Source organism: Rhinolophus hipposideros (genome assembly GCF_964194185.1).
Source record: "Rhinolophus hipposideros genome assembly, chromosome: 6".
Classification (NCBI taxonomy): Eukaryota; Metazoa; Chordata; class Mammalia; order Chiroptera; family Rhinolophidae; genus Rhinolophus; species Rhinolophus hipposideros.
Window position 1 is genome coordinate 97,801,687 of NC_138052.1, and position 20,844 is coordinate 97,822,530.

Genomic DNA, 20,844 nt, shown 5'->3' on the forward strand with positions numbered 1-20,844 from the left:
TCCAAAGATGACAGCTGACATGGGCACCAAGAGCGAGGTCTTCAGAAGAAAGTGACTGGTCAGTTATGTGATGCACTGGAACGTGTAGAAAACGAACCCAGGGATAATGTGCAAAGCAGTAGCTTAACACACAAGCTCGGCTTGGGGACACACACCTGAGTGCTGGCTGCCCCACCGCCAGGCCCGTGACCCCACCGGTACATGACTGCGACTCCTAGCTGGGACCACAAGCTGTTGCTGCTGCCAGCCTAACTTACACAACCCACCCAACGTGTGCCACTGTCCCCACCCCATTCACTGCCACCACACCCGGGATATCACAAGTGTGTTGATGGTGTGTGCCATCTTTGGACCTCCACGCTGGCATCGCACCTGGCGCTCTGGAGACAGACAATGGTTGTTGAATGACTATGTGAGTGAATGGGCTTTTGTGATAGTGATTTCTCCACCAAGTTGGTGGCACGGTGGATATACTGTTGGGCTGGAATGTCAGTAGCTGTTGGTAGGGGGACAGTGACGCTCACTGGACCTGGCTGTTGTGAAGACCGAGAGGGGCGTGGAAAAGACCAAGTCTCACATGTCTCCGGCACCTATTAGCACCTGCTCCTTTCCACGAAGTATGGAGCTCGGTAACCAGCATGCACTGCGTAGCCTGGCACAGGTTAAGAGGTGCGTCACGGAGAAGAGTGGCCTGTAGATACTTCAGTAAATTAGCAGCTGCCAGGACCCTCGACACCTATCAGCCGCAGCCTGGTAAAATGTGCCCCTTCCACCTCCTTCCTCCCCATAAAGCAGGGGCCGAATCCTGGAAATCCTCGTTCCCTCTGCACTTCTGCCTCAGGTTGGCATCTCACGCAGAGTGGGGCCCTGGCCACCAGTGGTATGTGGAGTTTAGGTGGCGCACGACACAACTAGCACAGCAGATACGACCAGAATCAGGAAGGAGGTACATATGCACTCTACTTCCCGTCCTGACCGCGTTTCTCAGGAATTCCCAAATAGCACTAATGACCAGGGTCACGGAGGCAGGTCATTCTTTCTTGGGATTTATCCTGAGGGCGGAGTGGACCCGAAGGAATTGGATAATTGTCCCAGTAAATTGTCATGGAAATATCTCAAAGGGCAATTCATGGGCTTGCAGTTCTAGCCAGATTGTGTCTATGCTAATTATGCTGAACGGACAAAGAACTCCAGCGTCAGTATTCGGGCACATGTCTTAGTGCAATGGGATTAAAACATTCTGCTCTACATGCGGTATTGGTTTTCTTACTTTAAACAACCCAGGACACAGCTTTCTTCCCCGTCATTCCCAGCATGAGAGCAGTCCGCTGAAGTACTAGGGGTTCAGAATCGGGTGGAGGTTTAGATTATGCTCTCCTTCTATCTGCATCTTGCTTTTTTACCAATTGCATGCCGTTAAGGCCCCCAGAGGAATTGTGCAATGAGACGGACAGCTGATCGTGTGGCTGTGAGTTGCATGTATGCAGCTCTCAGGCTGGGGCACTTAATTCTTCCCAGCTGAGGCTGAGTGCTAGGGCCACGGGTCACGCTGGCTGGGCAAAGTGACACGTCCGTTGTCGCACACATTTTCCTAAACTGACCTTTGTATACGTTATTTCCTTCCTCCATCGTATGAAGGAAAACACTTGGTGACATTTTCCACCCCTCCTCTTCTTCCTGTTAAAGCAGAGGAATGCTTTGGTTAATCGCAGGCACATTGTATCTGCCGAGACCATCCAGTAAAAGGCGCATCCATCGCAATGACTGTCGCTGTGGGAGGCACACACAGCCTTTCCTAGTTCATGGAGTGAAGGTCCAGCCCCTCGCCTGCCCTCCTGGGCCTGTGTCCACCCTCCAGGGCGGGGATGGTTCTGGAGACTTAGCCCTGCCTGCAGGTTCAGGAGGTCCCCCACGATACAGGCACAGGCGGGAGGGAAGAAGTGTGAAATGAGAGTTCACGGAGGAAGTCAGGGTGCTGGAGGAGACTTCTCGCTTCAGGGAAGGCCTGCCTGGAGCCACCGCTCGCAAAACAGCCAATGCTGCAGCCTCGTGGGAGGCCACCTGCCTTGCAAATCCTGGGAGAGAACTTGAACCCAGAAACACCAGGGGTCTCAAAGCCTACAGGGCAACCACCCTGCCTTCCAGGACCCACGGGAGACCAGAGCTCACTGTGAAGAAGCCCCCTCCCTCCCAAAGTGCCCAGGGCTGGCTCCTGCTTATTCTTGGCTATGGGGAGGCCCAGCCATTTGAGAAAAACCTGTGTGACCAGCAAGAAAAAGACCAGCACTGGATAAAGCATCCTTGGCAGAAAGAGATAATTCATGGAGAGTGGAAATTTAAAATAACTAATCAGTAGTCTCAAAGACACTCTTTTTCTCTCCCTCGCTCCAGGTATCACTAAGGACTCATGGGTCTTTGACATGTTTTTAGTCAATGTGTTACTAACCCTTGTTGCCATTTTTGTTTTGGATACTCGATTGTCCTATGTCCTCTGGGAGCCCCTATAGGTGGGGCTTCCTGGGGATGGGCAGGGGGAGGAGAGGTGGTCCAGGGGAGGGGACCGTAGGGCAGGGGTGTTTTCAGCAGAGGGAACGTCTGCGTGAAGTCTCAGCTGGGAAGGCCGTGTTGTGTGGATAACTGAGAGTTCAGTGCAGCAGAGGGTGCCAGCAGGGTGAGCAGACAGACAAGACACTGGGGTCGGGGGTGGGGGACGGGCCTTGGAAGGCCCATGAGCTGCATTCCTCAGAGCTGGAACTTGGTTTGCCAGCAAGGCAGCCACCTCAGGGTTCCGAGCAGGGGCCCGGCACGAATGGATCTGCTGAGGGGACACCACTCTGGCTGGAGTGCGGGAAAGGGCTGGGGGGCGGTGGGGTGCCCGCCTCCTCTCTGACCAGAATTCCTTTTCCATCTTCTTCTGCAGAAAACTCCGCTTAGGTCTGAGGCAATTGTCCCCTCCTCTGTGAAGCCCTCCTGGATTCTTTCAGTAAAAGAGACTTTCCCCTTGCTCGGTAGGACTTATTTACACTTCCTGACCTCTGTTCGTCTGTACAGATTGTTGGCTACTTGTGCACATGGCTTAACTGCTCCCTTGGTCCGTGGGACCCCGTGGGGAAGGGTTCCACCTCGCTGATCTTTTGTACCCTATACTAAACCAGCTCAGTGCCTGGTCCCTAACTAGGTGCTTAAGGCATGTAAGTAAAAAGGAGATTTATAGGTCTATTTGTACAACTTCTGTAATAAACAGTAAGTTCTCAAGGGGAACAAAACATTGCAAGGCCTGGTAATACAGAATGAGAGCAAATGTCAGACACTCCCATGACGTAATAGTGTGCAGCTTTCCCCGTGGTACTGACGTAGTTGGCAGTTATGGGAGACGCCTTCCAACTGGAGGAGAAAGCACGATGCAAATTTTTTGCTTTCTTTCTAAACAATAGGTCTTTCTTTGGTCCATAGCCCTTAAAATTTATTAGACAAATCCCTTTCTTTGGTGGCTGTCTTAAACACTTAGTGTTGCTAATTTTGCAATTACTTGGGAAGGAAAATTCCATGAGGAGCTTTCAATCCACCATCTCAAATCCAAAGTCACTCCCGCTGCCTTGGACTTTTGCTGTGAGGGTCACACGACTAAACTGCATTCCATCATGGCGTCTGTCTTGACCACGTCCCTTTCTGATGGAAACTTCTCGATCACTGCCCCCACTATTGCCTGCTCAGCCAAGTGGCTGAGAGTGATCAAACAGAGGGCAGCTCCCGTCTGGGAACAGCCTGACCCCCAGGAGCTGGGCTGGCCAGCCACACTCAGCAGTCACACTGGGACGGGAAACACAGAGGGACTGGCCAGCTGGGAGTGAGGGGACAGGGGGGGTCCCAGCCTCCATACAGACTTCTTTGAGAAGGAGATGGACAGAGGAGCTGGTCCTGACCTGGGTCCTGAGAACTCTCCAGGCCCAGCTCACACCTGCCATGTTTCTTGGCTGTGAGCCCTCCAAGCCCCATCTGACCTTCAGGTGACCTAAGTGAGCCCACATCGCCACCCAGTAAGGCCAATGAGTTCCGGGGTGGAACAGGAGCCTAGGTCGCCCAGCCCTTCCATTCATTCAAGTGTTACAAATATCACTTAAGATCTGCTCTGTGCAGACGCCAGCCGGGATGCCCAGAAAGGTGGGGGCTGGCTTACCAGCAGCTCTGCAAAGCCCACCCGTGGCTTTTCCTGCTGGCTAATGGTATAACCATGTCACATGTTTTGCAAAAACGCTGCTTTAATGCACAAAGGACACCATCACAACGATGCCATAAAAAATTTGAAAACTGAAGGAAGAAAATCAGCTGCATCATCATCACCTTTATCTAATGAAACCTCCTCCTACACAATCGAATGTGCTCTTCCCGTATGCAGTGTGTTTTGAGCTTTTCAGGAAGAAGAATCCTTGAAAACATGAAGGAAACACACACATTCTTCCCAGAGGAATGCACTTTCACATCAAGTTTCCCTACAAGTTCAGGGAGTCTACCCACAGGGCTCCTGTTCCCTGGGCCAACGGCTCCATCACTTCATCCTCTCTTATTGCCCTTCAGTGGACATAGAAGCTCAACGCATACATTCTGTGATGACATCATACGCCTGATAACAAGCTCGGCAGCCACACGACACTCACTTCCCCATCTTTGTGAAGCAGTGCTAACTTTGGTTTGAACTACCCTAAAATAAGGGAAGAATGTGGCTGGCTCAACAGCTTGATATGAAGCAACTCCTTGGGCCAAGGGGTGGGAGAAGAGGCGCTGCGGTCACAGAAACAGCCAGGGGACACTGGCAGACAAACTAAAGCTTTGAAAGCTAATCGTGCTGTAAATGTAGGAACCAGGGTCTTTCCAGAAGAATTGAGCACTAAGTCAAGTCATTTGATGGCTGGAGTACATTTAGAGACAACTCTGCACTATTCACATGATGATGACAGGTCAAAACCATGTAAAATCGTTCCCAATGGTATCACACGTGGCTTGAAAAATACCAAAGGAAAACAAGAGTTGTAAGAATGGATTGCATAATGCTTCTTCTGTATTTCTAAAGCTAATGTGAGGTACACACAGCCAACTGAGAGGGCAATGAAATTACGTTGCTATCGAAAGCACATTTGCAGGCATTGCTATTGGGTTGCAGAAAATAGCACTGTCATCCATTAAAGTACTCTTAGCAGAGAATCTCCTCATCGGTACTCCTTAATACTTTTGGGGATGCATTTAAAACTGAGATGCGAAAGAAAGACTAATTCTCTTGCTTTTATTGTTGAATTTTGAGAGTTCTTTATATCCTCTAGATGCAAGTCTTTTGTCAGATAGTTTGCAAATATTTTGCCCCAGTCTATAGCTCGTCTTTTCATCTATTTCACAGGGTGTTTACAGGGTGACCGTGGGTCATTGTGAGCTGGGGCCGGAGGGCAGGCAGGTAGTGGGCTACTGTACTGCTGACTGAGATCCCAGCTCTTTCTACCACCAGAGGGACGTACGCTTTTTCCTCCTTCACTTTCGCAGGAAAAAACAAGGTAAGGAACTCCCTCGCTTCTCTCTCAGCCTTGTGAATGTTTGATTTTGATGCAATCTCCTACGAGGCTGGATGCAAACTCTGGGGAGGCTCAGACCCCACACTCGTCCTTGGGTAGGACCTCGTCTTGCCCTGACCTTGCTCTGGTCTCACTGCTGCTTCCTGCTGGATCTAACTGGCCTCCCTGCCTGGCTGACTTCCTCACCCACAATGCACTGCCAAACCCGTCCGCCCAACACAGATCTTGGACTACACTGAACTCAGATTTGCTCAAGTCATTCCCCGGAGACGACTCTCTTCTCTCTGAAGGTGGAAGGCTCCGCCCAGCCCCAGCCCCATCCATCACCTTATCCAAACTTTGCAGGCCCCTCACACGGCACAACGTCCCTGGCCTCATGTCATCGTGCTCTGAAGCTGTCCTCTGGTTCTTTAGCTTGGACACTGTCAGGAATCCTGCCTGAAATCCCTCGTCCCCCGTGTCTGAACCACTCACCCTCCCAGCCCCACTCAACAGCCCTGTCCTGGCTAGTTATGCTCATTTGTAACATCTCAAGAACTTACAAAGCTTTCGGTCTTACACCTGTGTGATATTTTGAAGAGTCTATTTTCCATTTATAGAGGTTAGTGGAAATATTCAGATAATCCTATCAGATTTCCCCCCCCTAAATATGAGATCTTTCTTAAGTTTTCTGACTATATATGTAAATGGGGCTGACAACTGATGGATAACTAAGTGTTATAAGAATACCCAGAGAATAATGACATGGCTCTGCTATTATGAAACAGGGCTCAAGGAGAGTCAGTATGTACGCAGATTAAACAAAATGACTTTTCTCTCTCTCCCTCCCCTGCCTTATACTTTAACCAGGATGAATAACAGATGTCTTTTTCTACAGGTCAAAATACTAATTCTCACTCAAGAATTTGAATACTTGGCCTCACGAATGTTTCCAGATTCTTCAGGGTTGATTTTAGAATACGACTTTTGAAAGTCAAAGGAAAGATAACCTGATCTCTAAGAAGCGTACCTACATCATTTAAATATACCAATTTTTATTAGAGGTTACCATTTGTTGTTTTAATAATTACACTGTCACTTTGCAGACCTGTAGTTTTCATGAATAAACTCAATTCTAAGTAATTCCGCAGAATTTCCCCATCACTTGTACCTCCTTCATAAATGCTGATGCACTCAAACTTTGCTTTTTTGTCCAGCATTAAGTGACTCTTTAACAGCTAGTTAATAAAATACCTTTTTCACTCAACGAAGACCAGATTATGTGGTTGATAATTTCTGATTTTCATGGAACAAGCTTCACTAACAGTGGATTTTTAATTCACAAGTGTCAAACTCCTTCAGGCACATTTAGAGGAAGAGATGCTTAGAACAAAACTGAAATTCTTCTGATTGTCCTTATTCTTAGGCACTGCTTTGAAATTATCTAGCCAACTGAAAGGATTATAAAAATTAACTGTATCAAATGAGCTGTTGTTTTGTTTTTATGGAGGGGAGGGAAAAATTTAGAACTTTGGGGTACAGGCATATTTGTGGGGCAATAGGTGTTCTCATGGGCTGCGTACCCTGGAGACACTCAGCTACTGGCCGTGCATGTGGTTTACTGGGAACACCAGCCATAGGGAGGGGGGACAGAAGCAGCACTGGGCAAAGGGAGAAGCTGATTCCCTTGTGATTGCAAGGAAGCCATCAGCTGATGCCATAGGGAGCCCAGGAGCTGGCAGAACCCTTCAGCGTTGTCCCAGTGAGGCGAGAAGCTGGGCCTTTGTATCCTAACATGACAGTCCTTGGATGCTGTGGCCCTGGGGCTGGGGGATGGGGGGTGTAGCCTCTCACGGAGCAGCTCCTGTGGACAGAACAATTCCTGGGAGGGACTTAAACATGAGAGGAAAGAAGGAATTCTGGGTAGTTGGGGACTGAGTGCCTCAGTCCTGAAGGGGGCGTCTGAGGGGCCCACTCCCGCATCCACTAGAAAGGAGTGGGTTGTGGCCAAAATGAGCCTTAAGGGGTCTTTTCTTTTGCTCCTGCTGTGAACGACAGTGGACCATGCTTAAAGAGATGGACAAAGACGAATGGGGCAGGTGCAAGATTTCTGCTTGTCCCAGTGCAGGAGAGCGGTCCTGTAAACGGGGCATTTGCCTGCCGGTGGTCGGCTGCAGTCCTGACAAGGAATTTGAAACAAAATGGTGGCTTTTCTCACCGTCGCCTGTACCTTGCATTTACACGGACTTTGGGCATTGCCATCTCGTGTCCACCATCCTCCTTTTCCCCTTGCTCACAGCTTCCAACTCCTCGTTCCCATCACTGGCCCTCTGTGATTGCACAGCCTGGCCCATTTCTCTCTCTGTGACGCGGTACACTGAGTCGCTTCCCCCACAGAGAAGTCCCCGAGTCTGTGTGTCCGCCAGAACCCACCTCCTGGAACACCAGCAGCATGTCCGTTCCCACCTGAGCTAGGGTCGGGTCTCTGCCCCTGGGCAGTCACACAGGGACCATTACCTTTAAGGATCCAGTGTCCTGGCTGATTCACATCGGGGTTTGGCCCGCTGTGAAGTAGAATCTGCAAAAATGCCACTCTCAAAATGTTCACGTTCCAGAAGATGCGAGCTTCCAGCCCATGCTCTACTTCCCATAGAAGGAGTTTGCTGACTGAAGACCCACCCAGAGTGCTCCTCTCCATGCTCCAAGGTGCAGGTCCTAAGATACCAGTGCCTACCCCGCCCACCCCACTGCCACCTCCAACCCCATCTCCAACCCCACTGCACAAGCCAAAGTGACACTGCTTGAACTTTTCCTTTGGATAGTGAGAAACAAACAATTCCATGAAAATATATCTTAGATGTCGGTGTCAAGTGACAAATTTGAATGACCTCCCTTTCGTTAAAAAAGATAACAATTATTTGACTTTGCGGTGGTCATTTGATTTGTCAAGCATTTTTCCTTATCTCTACCCTTGAGGAAAGGTCAGTGGGACCATGTATTTTGAGGAATGAAAATTCAAAGCCATCACATACGTGAATAAATGTGTAAGGTATCTGAATTGTTGAAACCACACCTTATCCAAATAGGTATTTATAAATCATAGAAAAGATGGCAACTTATTGTCCATCAACATAAAAAAAAATTGGAAAACGACTGGTAGGCAGCATGGTTTCCTAGGAAATGAATGACCGCCATCTCAACAGAGTTGAGATTATTCCACTGATTCAAAGCTAAAGAGCAAAAAAACTCAAATTTCTAAAATTCCACATTCCTTACCTTATTTTTTTCCTTTGTTTCTTTCTTTCTTTTTTCTTTTTTGGCTTTCTTTTCCTTTTTCTTCTTTTTGTTTTTTTCCTCGTCTTCTTGGTTTGCCACAATATCATCAATAACCTGGCAAAAAACAAAACAACGATAGCGTTTTTATAGAGCCCTATCAAGATGAGGACTGTTTTTCCGGTCTGGAAGGAAGTATTTGTGCTGGTCAGTCTCCCTTCTCTGGCCCGCTGTGGGCCCCACAAGCTGACACCTCCGGAGGCTATCACCAGAGCTCCCACCTGCCCTCTGCCTTTGGGTAGATTCATCAGTGGGAGGCAGCAGTGGGGTCTCTGAGGGCTGATGGAGAGAGAGGGTGGGCATTTCAGAGCCCAGTTCCTCCCTAAGGCAGGGCTGCTCCAACAATCCAGGCTTCCACGTATACTAGGAGAGCTCCAGGCTTCCTCAACAACTCAGCCACCACCGGAAGTGCCAGGCCTGCCCACAACTCTTCCCCAAATCTGAGCTGAGGACACCTCAACTGTGATTATGGTAGCGGGTCTTGTAATAATGTCACTTTTCCATAAATGAACATGCATCTCTTGTTAGAGTTGTTTTCGTTCAACAGTAATTTAATTTATATTTCCTATAGTGATCAAAACGCACTTATTCCCCTAAAATTTAAAATATTTGTTAAAAGTACCTGTTTCACATAGGATTGGTATCATCAAAGAATTAGTAAAAGTTTGTAAAAAAACCAGATAATTCAGTTCAATACATACAACAGAGCTCTGTTGAGCTCTCACTTGCTATGGCAGAGAATGCTATGGCAGAGACTTCACGGCCCCTTGCTATGGCTATGAATTCTGGGAGGTGGGAGGGTAACGATGGCGGGTCACATATCCTATTTGATCCTTAGGATCTGTCTACTCATCACTGGCCATGGGACTGAGACAAGCAGCATAACTGCTCTGAGACTCAGTTTCCTCAGCTCTAAAATCAAGTCAACGCTTCCATCCATAGCACTGGTGATGGGCCAGGCATGGTTCTAAGAGCTTCACAAAGACGGGCTTATTTACTGCTAAACACTCATGGGTGGGGCTGTTATTGACCCATTTTATTGACAAGGGAACTGAGGCAAAAAGAATTCAGTAACCTGGTCAAAGACGTACAGCTCGTAAGTGGCTGGGCTGGGATTCAAACAGTGCTCACCAGGATGAATTTCATAACATAGAAGAAAAGAGTCAAGATGCAAAATGATACGTGTAAATTCATCCTATAGGATGAAATGCATACAGTTAAGTAAAAAAGAATACTCTACAGTTTCAGGATACAGACATGTGTAGTCAACGTGTACAGAAATGTAAGGGAGTGGGAAACACTCAATTCAGTCCAGTGGTTACCTCTGGAGCGCACAGCATGCAATCTACAAAGGGGCTAATATCATTCACCTCTCCTGTGTCATAGGAAATCCTCCTCCTGGCAGCAAGTTGGCTTGTTTATGCCTTTCTGTGACTTACAAAATGCTGAAGTTAATTTTCTCGTATTATGTTTTTTGATATCGACACCTACGTTGTTCTTAGGAGCTTAGCCCACACCTTTGAAAATACAAGAAGTAGCTTTATCGTGAACAAAGCAGGCTATTCTGGCACCATCTGGACTTTTCAAAAGCCCAAACAAAACTGGAGTCATGTGTCCAACTTTACACTATCCAGAGGCCCACCCACCCCCGGGGCTCTAGTGAAGATTATGGTCGGGTGAGGCTCCAGGAGGGGTGCTGGGAAGCTGAGAGGTGACGTATGTGTTGTGCACATTTTCTGGTAATAAAAAGGGCGCCTTTGGACAGGATTAGAAGTCTCTTGTCAAAACAGCAACGTTTTCCTTGGGGATCGGGCTCATCTCAACTCATAGAAGAAATTGTGGCTGCCCGGGAGTGTTAGGCTCTGGAGCACTTATGGGGCATGGACAGTTTTTGGTTCTTGCAAACTTTCATAAATGTCAAGCATTTACATACTATGTAAATGTGAGCAGTTGGAAAAAGGGTGAAAGCTTTATTTGTGGAGCATACAATTCATCATTGCATCTTTTCAAACCTTACCAATTGTATTGTCTATTTCCTCTATATCCTTAGATTATTAATTTACTTTTTGAATAGATAATACATGGTCTGCAATTCAAAAATTAGGAAAGAGTGATCAGTGGAATATTTCCTACCTACGCTGTGAGGCAGCCAACAAGATCCACCTTCTAAAGCCAACGCCAAAATACTTGACATATGTTTCCAGACATTTTATACAGATGCAATTATATGTGCACACACATGCATTCGTATACATAAAACACACTAATGTCACTGTGCTATGTTTGCCAACCACGCCCCTGAAAAATGGTATGTGATTGCAGTTGTCCACTTTTTAAACCAACATTGAATTTATTTTGCTCATGCTTTTCAACTATAGTAAAATCTTCCAAAGTGGACACACACATACATGCATATATGTGCAAATACATACTATAAGCACACATTTGTTGATTTCTATAAATGTTAACACATTGTACACACTGCTTGGTCTGCATTTTTCTACTATTAATATACCTTGCCCATCTTTCTTAGCGGTACAGAAAGAGCTTCCTTGTCCAGTTTTTAATAGATGTAGCGTAACTTATTTGAACATTCCCCTACCTGTGGAAATGTAGGTTATTTCCAATCTTTTGCTGTTACCAACAATGCTGCCGTGAATCAAGCAGACAGATATTATTCTGCAGGTGTGTGAGCACATCTGCTGGATAAATTCCTAACAAGGGAAATTCTGGATCAAGTGCATGTCCATTGTCAATTGGACAATGTCAGTTGGACATGTCAACTGGACAATATTGTCCAATTACCTTCCATTGGGCTGTGCCAATTTACACCTCTGCCAGCATGTAGGCGACTGCTTGTCTGCCCACATGCGCTGACTCAGTGGGGGTGAGAAAAGCGCTATGTCACTGTAGTTCTGGTTTTTTTTGGATGCCAATACTGCCTTCATTTTGCTTATTCTCTTCAAAGACAGCAAAACATCCAAGAGTTGGAAGTGCACCATATTGCCTATTGTCAGCCATCTTTTTTCTTTTTTGTAAATTATGGGACCTGAAGGCCAAATCTGGCCTGCCACCTGCTTCATTTTTAAAAAATATATTTAATTTTGGCATATTTTACATATCATACATCCCAAGTGTACAATTCATTTTTTTAAACAAATTTACCAAGTTGTGCAACCATCACCATGAGACAGATTCGAACACTTCCACCCTCCTGATCAGATCCCTTCATGTCCACTCATGGCTGATCCCTTTCCCCTCTGCTCCCTTCTTTCCCAGGAAAGCACTAATAATCTACTTTCTGCCTCTATCGATTTACTTTCTGGACAAATATCATATAAGTGGAATTATATGTAGTCTCTTGTGTTTGGCTTCTTTTACTAGCATGATGTTTTTGACATTCGTCTATGTTGTAGTGAGTATCACGTGCTTCTTCTTTGATTTATTGCTGAATAGCATTCCATTGCATGGATATACCACATACCACGTTTCACCTCTCCATTCACTAGGTGATGGACATTTAGGTTGTTTCAAAGTTTTGGCTATTATGAGTAATGCTGCTATAAATATTCGTGTACACATTTGTGTGTGTGTGTGTGTGTGTGTGTACATATGCTTTCATTTCTCTTGGACAGAGTCCTAAGTGTGGAATTGCTGGGTCATTTGGTCAATTTAAGCTTAACTTTTAAGAAACCGACAGACTATTTTTCCAAAACGGCCTCACCATTTTACATTCCCATTAGCAATGCTGAGGGCTCCCTTTCTTCTACACCCTCAACATTTGTTATGAAGTGTCTTTTTGATAACAGCCATCCTAGTGGGTATGAAATGGTATTTCTTTGTGGTTTGAATTTTCATTTCCCCAAAGACTAATGATTTTGAGCATCTTCTCATATATTTATTAGCTATTCATATATCTTTCTTTGTGAATTATCTATTCAAGTCTTATGACCATGTTTTGATTGGATTGCTTCTCATTATTGAGATGTAAGGATCTCACATCTGGATACAGTCCTTTATCAGCTATATGTTTTCAAATATCTTTTCCCAGTCTGTTCTTGTCTTTACATTTTCTTAATGTGTCTTTTGAAGTGCAAAACTTTTGAATTATGATGAGGTTCAATTTATCAATTTTGTCACTGAGGTTTTAATCTGCATTTCTCTTATATGTGTGAGGTTGATCATCTTTTCATATGTTGAACATCTTTTATTATGTTTCAAATCCATTTAGATTTTCTTTTCTGAGAACTTGTTCATATCCCCTGGCTATTTTTCATATTAGGTTATTGATCTTTTTTTTTTTTTATAGAGCTGTAGGAGTTCTTTATATATTATAAAAATGGTCTCTTATCTGTGATACTTAGTACAAATAATTCTCCCAGTGTGTCATCTGTCCTTTGATTTTACTTGGGGATGGTTTTGCCATGTAGGTTAAAAAATGTTTTTGTGTGTAGTTTATCATTTTTTCTTCTCTGACTCTTGGGTTGTACAACAGAGGTATAAAGGTCTTTCCGACTATGAGATTATGACATATTTCTTTCTTGGCCTCTTCAAGTCCTTTTGTCTTTCTGTTTTGTTTGGTATTTAAATATTTGATCCATTTGGAATGATTCTGGGGTAAAGTATAAAGAGATAGAGATTTAATTTTCTTCATTTTCAGATGACAACCTGGTTATTCTAATACCACATATTAAATAATCTGTTTTCCTCTTAGACAAGAAAGGTGAGATGGCACCTTTATTACATACTACATTTCCATGTGTGTTTTGGGTATAGTTCTTGATTTTTCTATTCTTTTCCATTGATGTGTCTTTCTACTCATCTGCTTGTACCAATGGGCTCTTAATAACACATTTTAATAACTGGGCTAGTACCCCTCATTACTCTTTGTTTTCAAAATTTTACTGGTTATTCTTGAGTATTTATTTTCTATCTAAAGTTTGGAATCAGGTTGGTCACTGTCCCCATACACACCCCCTCCACCATGGTCCAATAGAATTGTATTGGTATTTTTATTTGGATTATATTACATTTATAGATGATGTTTGGGAGAATTGAAGTATTTTTAATGTTGAGTATTCCTATCAAAGGACATGGCATGCTTTTTCTTTTTTAAGATTTTATTGGGGGAGGGGAACAGGACTTTTTGTTGGGGAACAGTGTGGACTTCCAGGGCTTTTTCCAAGTCAAGTTGTTGTCCTTTCAGTCTTAGTTGTGGAGGGTGCAGCTCAGCTCCAGGTCCAGTTGCCTTTGTTAGTTGCTGGGGGCAAAGCCCACCATCCCTTGTGGGAGTCGAACCTGCAACCTTGTAGTTGAGAGGACACGCTCCAACCAACTGAGCCATCCAGGAGCTCAGCGGCAGCTCAGCCTAAGGTGCCGTGTTCAATCTTAGTTGCAGGGGGCAGAGCCCGCCATCCCTTGCAGGACTCGAGGAGTTGAACCGGCAACCTTATGTTTGAGAGCCCACTGGCCCATGTGGGAATCGAACCGGCAGCCTTTGGCGTTAGGAGCATGGAGCTCTAACTACCTGAGCCACCGGGCCGGCCCCACGATATGCTTTTTCATCTCTTCATTTGCATCCCTCAGAATGTTTTAAACTTTTATTCACATAAAACACCCATTTATTATTAAGCTTATTCCTGAGTGCTTTATCTTTGTGTTGTTGTTGCTATTGTAAATGGACCCTTTTATTATATTTTCTCTCAAGCTGCTGTTTGTACCTACAAATGCTATTGCTGTCTGTATAGTAATTTTTGTAACTCCCCCATGTGACTTGTTTATAGTAGTTTTTCAGTTTATTCTCTTTGCTTTTGTAAGTATAGAACATATTTTCAAAAAGTGGTCATTTTGCCTCCTGCATTCCATTTTTTATATCTTTATATTCTTTCTTTTGTCTAAGAGTGTTCAATAGATACTATGAGACAATGGTGACAGTGGTCACCTTTGTATTTTTCCTGATATTAGTGGAAACGTTTCTAGTGAATTTCATTAAACATGATATTGGCTTTTGAACTAAGATGGAAATATTTTCATGTTAAAGACGTATCCATATATTCCAATTGTTTTGTTTTATTTTTTAATATCAAGAATGATGTTGAATTTGTAAAATGCCCTTTCAGCATCCACAGTGATGAGCTTATGGATTTTGCTTTTGGATCTCTTTATATGATGCAGTGCATTCATATACATCCTAAGTTCAAACCATCCTTGCCTTCTGGGATAACTGGTGCTTGATGGTGATCTTTTGCTTATTTAATATGCTTGCTGCTGGTTTTAGTGTGCTAATACTTCAGTTAGAATTTTAGCATTAAAACTCATAAGGAAGACTGACCTGTGGTTCTATTTGTATTCCACCTTTTCTGGGGGTATGCTACCAATGTGATTATGTTCACTTCATAAAAAGCATTTGTACAACTTTTGCTTTTTACAAATACAAATTTGGCTATTTATGTACATCATTGTAATGATTAGGCTTGTTCTATCTCTTCGTTATACTGCTATTAACATTTGTTGCAATTGCTAAAACTTTCTGGGAGATTCCAATGTGCCTGGTTCTGTTCTCAGTACATGCATCACCTCCTCTAATTATTATATCAGTCCAGGGAGGTGTTACTTGGCTTTCCATTTGCAGAAGAGAAAACAGAGACACAGACAGGACGAGCTTGCTCTGCCTGCAGACTAAGCGTGTGGAGAAACTGTGAGTCTTTACTGTGCTGGCCTGACCCTTCAACCATCTGCCTTGTGAAGTCACCCTGCGTTGTAGCCACTTTGTTTTATTTTAATTATTAACCAGGCATCCTCAGTTCTCTTTTGTTTTTAGTTTGACTAGATGTTCACTCTAATCATAGATGTTTCTCATGGATAATTTAGCCATTCCACCACCATCCTTAATCTTATAATTGTTACCTTTCTAAACTAACACGAAATGTGTTTGGCTGCTTGCCGTGTACTTTCAAGACATGACTTGTGCTTGATGATTTAACTGGAGAGACAAGACCTACACATAAAATGTGAAATAACACCAAGTCAAAATAACAGGCACTCAGGCAGGGCTTGGTGAACTCCCAGACAAGAGGGTGGCTATGAAGTGGCCACGGAGTTTAGAGGAGAAAGACAGGAGTCCTCCAGAGGATTGAGGGAAGGTTTTAGAAGCTGAGCTTTTCTTTCATAGGGAAGAGGGGGAAGAACACTTCCCGCTGAAAAGAGGAAACCTGTGTGATTGACTCTGAGGGCTCATACAGGGGAGCACAGGCGGACAGCGAGGCTGACTGGGGTCAGTGGTACTGAAGTTGAGAAACCCTCCTCGACAGCATGGTTTTTCCTGCTGCACAGTGCCTCATGTCACTTATCTATTTCCCTACTGAGGAACGTTAGCCAGTTTTCTGCTTTGTCTGCTATACACAGTGCAGACATGGGCAGCTTTTTCAGTCATCTATGACACGTCAGCCCATTACACTGCATGGGCGAAATCCGGGCTATGCCCATGTTTATAAACAGAGTTTTATTGGAACACAGCCGTGCCCATTCATTTACATATTGTCGGTGTCTGCTTTCACACTATAATCACAGAAGTGAGGAGTTGTGACAGAGAATGTATGTTCCATAGACTCAGATATTTATTATTTGGCCCTTTATGGAAAAAATTTGTTCGTCTCAATCTAAGGCAACTTGTCTCATTATTTCCTTAGTATAAATTCTTTAGCATTTATAGGTCAAATTTTAATTCATGTTAAAAATATTGGTATTTACTTGACCTATGTCCCTCAAAAATGTCATGTTAATTTACATATTCATCATCAATGTATGCGAGTGGTTTATTTCACATGCAAACCAACTCCAGTTATTTTCATTATTTAAAATTGTTACCACTCCTACAGGTGAAAACAGATATACTAACATTATTTTATATTTAAATTTCCTTGGTAATGAGTTCTAAAATTTCTTTTATTAAATTTCTGTTTGTACTTTTTGCCTTCTTTTCTCCTGAGATATTCAGATTCTTCTTATTTTCTAAGAACTCTTTATATGTGAAAGGTACCTATTGTCACAGAAGTTGCAAATATTTTCTACAATGTATCATATCACCTTAACTTAATTTATATATTTTTTGCCATTTGCATTTTTATGTAGTCAAATATATCAGCTTATTCTCTTTTTGATTTCTGCCTAGGGTGACATGCTTGTAAAATTATTCTCCACTATTATTAAATATTCAAACAATTTCTTCTTGCAATTTGTGGTTTATTATTTTACATGTAAATATTTAATGCATCTAAAATTTATGTTGTTTAATAAGATAGGTAAGGACGTACTTAATTTTGTCAAACTGTGAGACAGCTGTCCCAATATTATTTATTGAATAATCCATGCTTCCCCACTTTTTTGTGATGTCATCATTATATTATTGAATTCCAGTTTGTACCTGAATCAGTTTCTGAGCATACTATTCTGAAGTCAGATTACCTGGGTTTGAATATCAGCTCCACAACTTATGAACTGAATTTGGCCAAATTGCTTGATCTGTAGAAGTTGGGAGTTTTGAATGAGTTAATTTACATAAAGTGCTCTGCAGAGGATTTGGTATGAATATTTGTCTAGTAAACGCTATATGTAAACATGTGACATGCTGTTTCTGTTGCTGCTGTTATCAGTCTATCCTTTCCCCAACACCATGATGCCTCAATTCCTTTACCTTTATAATCTGATTTATATCAAGGAGGGCAAGTTCCCCGAGATTATAGTTCTTTTTCAAAAACTTTTTCGATATCTTCATGCATTCACTCTTCCATATAAACTGGAGAATACTTTTGTCAATAAAAAAAATTTTTTTTGATTTGATTAAAATTGTACTGACTACATAGAATAATGGAAAGTTAATATGTATTTGTGCTTTATTGGGTCTTTCTATCTAGGGAAATAAGCCATCAGTCTATTTGTTGAAGTTTTCTTTCATTCTTCAGTATAATTTTGTCAATATACTTTACAATTCTATGTACTATATCAATATAGTTTCTTGTTAATTCTATTGTGTTTTATACAAAGAGAATCACATAATCTGAAAACTGATAAAATGATCACTTTTAAAATATTTATAACTCCTTTTCTTTTTCTAATCTAATTGCATTTGTTAGAATTTGCAGATAGTTATTAATAATTGTTCTGATAGCAAGTATTCTTTTCTTGAGTTTCACCGTTGAGGGCAAGGCCTCTAATGCTTCACTGCTGAGAATAATGCAAAACTACTCTTGGTTTCTATGATAAATATTCTGACGTTAAGAAAAGTTTTCCTATTTCTAGTTTGTTGAGGCATTTCTAAAGCTAGTTTTTGATGTCCATTTCATCAACTGCCACACGAACATCTACGGAGATGATCCAATGGAGGAACATGGATCTGGTGAAGAGCTAAGTCCTGATGCGTGAGCAGAAATTAAGCAGCAGAAGAAGAGTGCTCAAGGGCACCCACGTTGAGGACGGTGGTGCGTGGCCTGCTGGAGTTAATGTGGTGATGATGGAGAGAAGGGGGACAAGGGCTGAGACGCAGGCAAGCAGGGACCGGAACACAAAGGATTCCTGCAGTCAAGTTGCTCAGCGTTTACTAAGAAGATGAGCACCCTATGGGGTCATAGCCTCTACAAGGTTAAGGGTCAATTCGTTAAGAAATAAATGTCAAAGTACAGTGAACTTTACGAACACTCGTCGACGAACATCCAAAGTATTTTCATGTAAACATTTGTAGGAAAATAACCATGACCTAATCACGCTGTGAACTTGTTAACTTTCAAGTATAAGGAAATGTGATTATGATATATGTACTTTTTCTTTCTCAAGCATATGTGTACCTGTTGCGGGGTCTTGTTCGAAAAAACAATCGCTGAACCTCCTTCTTCTACATCAGGGTAGTCGGGAAAGGTGCCCGTTAAGTTCCTGAGGAGGAGAAAAAGGCAAATGAAACCGAAATGATCACAGTCCTCTCTGTTATATTCCCCCTTAGCTGGCTCCGCTTATGCTCATTTAAATGAGTGATGGTGATGACGACAGGGGCCCCCTGCCAATTGTGGGCCAGACACAACATCTCTGAGGAGCAGAAGGACCTTGTGACATTCAGGAGCAGGTTCCTTTCTGTAGGTGATTGCTACTCAGAGACAGACACACCTCCCTCTAAAACAGACTGTATGTCTCATCCTCTTTTTTTCCCTTTAAATTATTGAGATACTCTGTGCTTAAGAATGAAGACGGAAGCACAAATCATTTCTTCCTGTTTAAAACTGAGGATAAACACAGGATTTTGAAACGAAACAGAAGGATGGAATTGCTAGAACTACAAATTTAGTAATAGTGCATGAAATCCACATGCATGATTTAGGGTTTTCTAAGACTCTATATTTTATGGGTTCCAAACAGTAATTTTTTTGTTTTTGCTGTAACCATATAATTTCTACATTTTAAAAAGCAGGTTTTCAAATTTAATTTTGAAGAATTCCAGAAGGGATATGTAGTTAATATTTCTAAAAGAAACTGACTTTGACAGAAGTGTTACGTTTATTTCACATACAGAAAGAAAAGATGACCAAGTTAGTTCCATTAAGCCACAGAAGTACAGACCCTAACAGTTAGAGGAGATGGGCATGTTTAAAATTACTACAACAGTGGTTCTCAAACTTTTGGCCTGAAGAACCCTTTGCGCTCTTAATAATTTTTCAATATCCCAAAGAGCTTTTGTGCATGTGTTATAGCTATTGATATTTAATGTATTCGATAGTAAAACTGAGCAATTTCTAAAATACTCATTTTTATTCATTTAAAAATTGCAGTAATAAACCCATTATATGTTAACATAAATATAATTTGTAATTAATAATATATTTCCTAAAACAACAACAAAAAAATAGGGAGAATGGTATTACCGTTCTGTATCTTTTAAATCTCTTAAGGTCCGGCTTAATGGGAAGTAGCTGGCTGCTCATATCTACAGCTAGGTTCAATCAGTTGCAGTGTGTTGTCTTGGTTGAGGCACAGGAAGAAAACTGGACTCCCATGGATGCGTAATTGGGGAAGAGAGGACTATTTTAACAGCCTTTGAGATAACTGAATACTCAGCTTTGATTCTATTCCACGCTTGACAAGTGGTTACTTCCTAAAGAATGGTTGTGATGTGGAATCTGAAACTATCAACGGACTTTTGCTTCTCTGTCACATGGAAATCCGTCAGTCTCTCTTGCCCCTGGAATAAATCTTTTGGCCACAATTCTGCACAATTCTGTGACACTGGATATGGGTCATTTGGAAAATAACTGTTCACTGAGTTATGTGGATCTTCCCAAGGTTGCCACATTTGCTCATATCAAAAACCACATTCATCAGCGACTCCACCAACCTTCTCACCAGATGTCTAAGTAACGGGAAGCTCTCAGACTCAGAGAGGTGACTACAAGATTTCCCAAATTTTACAGATACTCTCTGTTGCTTTCTTTTAGGCTCACTTGATTCATTTTTGAGAAAATGTGTCCCCCCAAAACTCAACTCTGAATAACCAGAGTTTGTCTTTTCCCCCCCAGAAAAGTGATGCTCTGTAAAAAGTGGTTAGTTCACTTTGGAACTAGACAACCTCCCAGGCTCTTCCTCGAGATGCCGGCACACTTCTCCGTGCTCTTGATTTTATCACATAGAATATTAGAAAGCTACTATCTTGTTTCCCCGAAAAAAAGACCTAACTGGACAATCAGCTCTAATGAGTCTTTTGGAGAAAAAATTCATATAAGACCCGGTATTATGTTATATTATGTTATAAAGACCCGGTCTTATATTATAGTAAAATAAGACCGGGTCTTATATTAATTTTTGCTCCAAAAGACGCATTAGAGCTGATTGTCCGGCTAGGTCTTATTTTGGGGGAAACACGGTATGTATTCAAAGGTCAAGTCTCAGTAGAATTAATTATCTTTTACTGCGTCCTCAGGACATTGTTGAATGAAAC

The 20,844-nt window shown here is 42.7% G+C and overlaps 1 protein-coding gene across 2 annotated transcripts in view; it reads right to left on the reverse strand.

Annotated features, from left to right (window-relative positions):
- DRC11 (dynein regulatory complex subunit 11) overlaps positions 1–20,844 on the reverse strand; it is a 133,028-nt gene that overhangs the window by 55,206 nt on the left and 56,978 nt on the right. For both annotated transcript variants that reach the window (XM_081051929.1, XM_081051928.1), the window contains exons 7-9: positions 18,710–18,794; positions 8,814–8,927; positions 1,602–1,677 (exon numbers count right to left, since the gene is read on the reverse strand). In XM_081051929.1, coding sequence (XP_080908055.1) covers positions 1,602–1,677; positions 8,814–8,927; positions 18,710–18,794 — 275 coding nt within the window. The remainder of the gene's footprint in view (positions 1–1,601; positions 1,678–8,813; positions 8,928–18,709; positions 18,795–20,844) is intronic.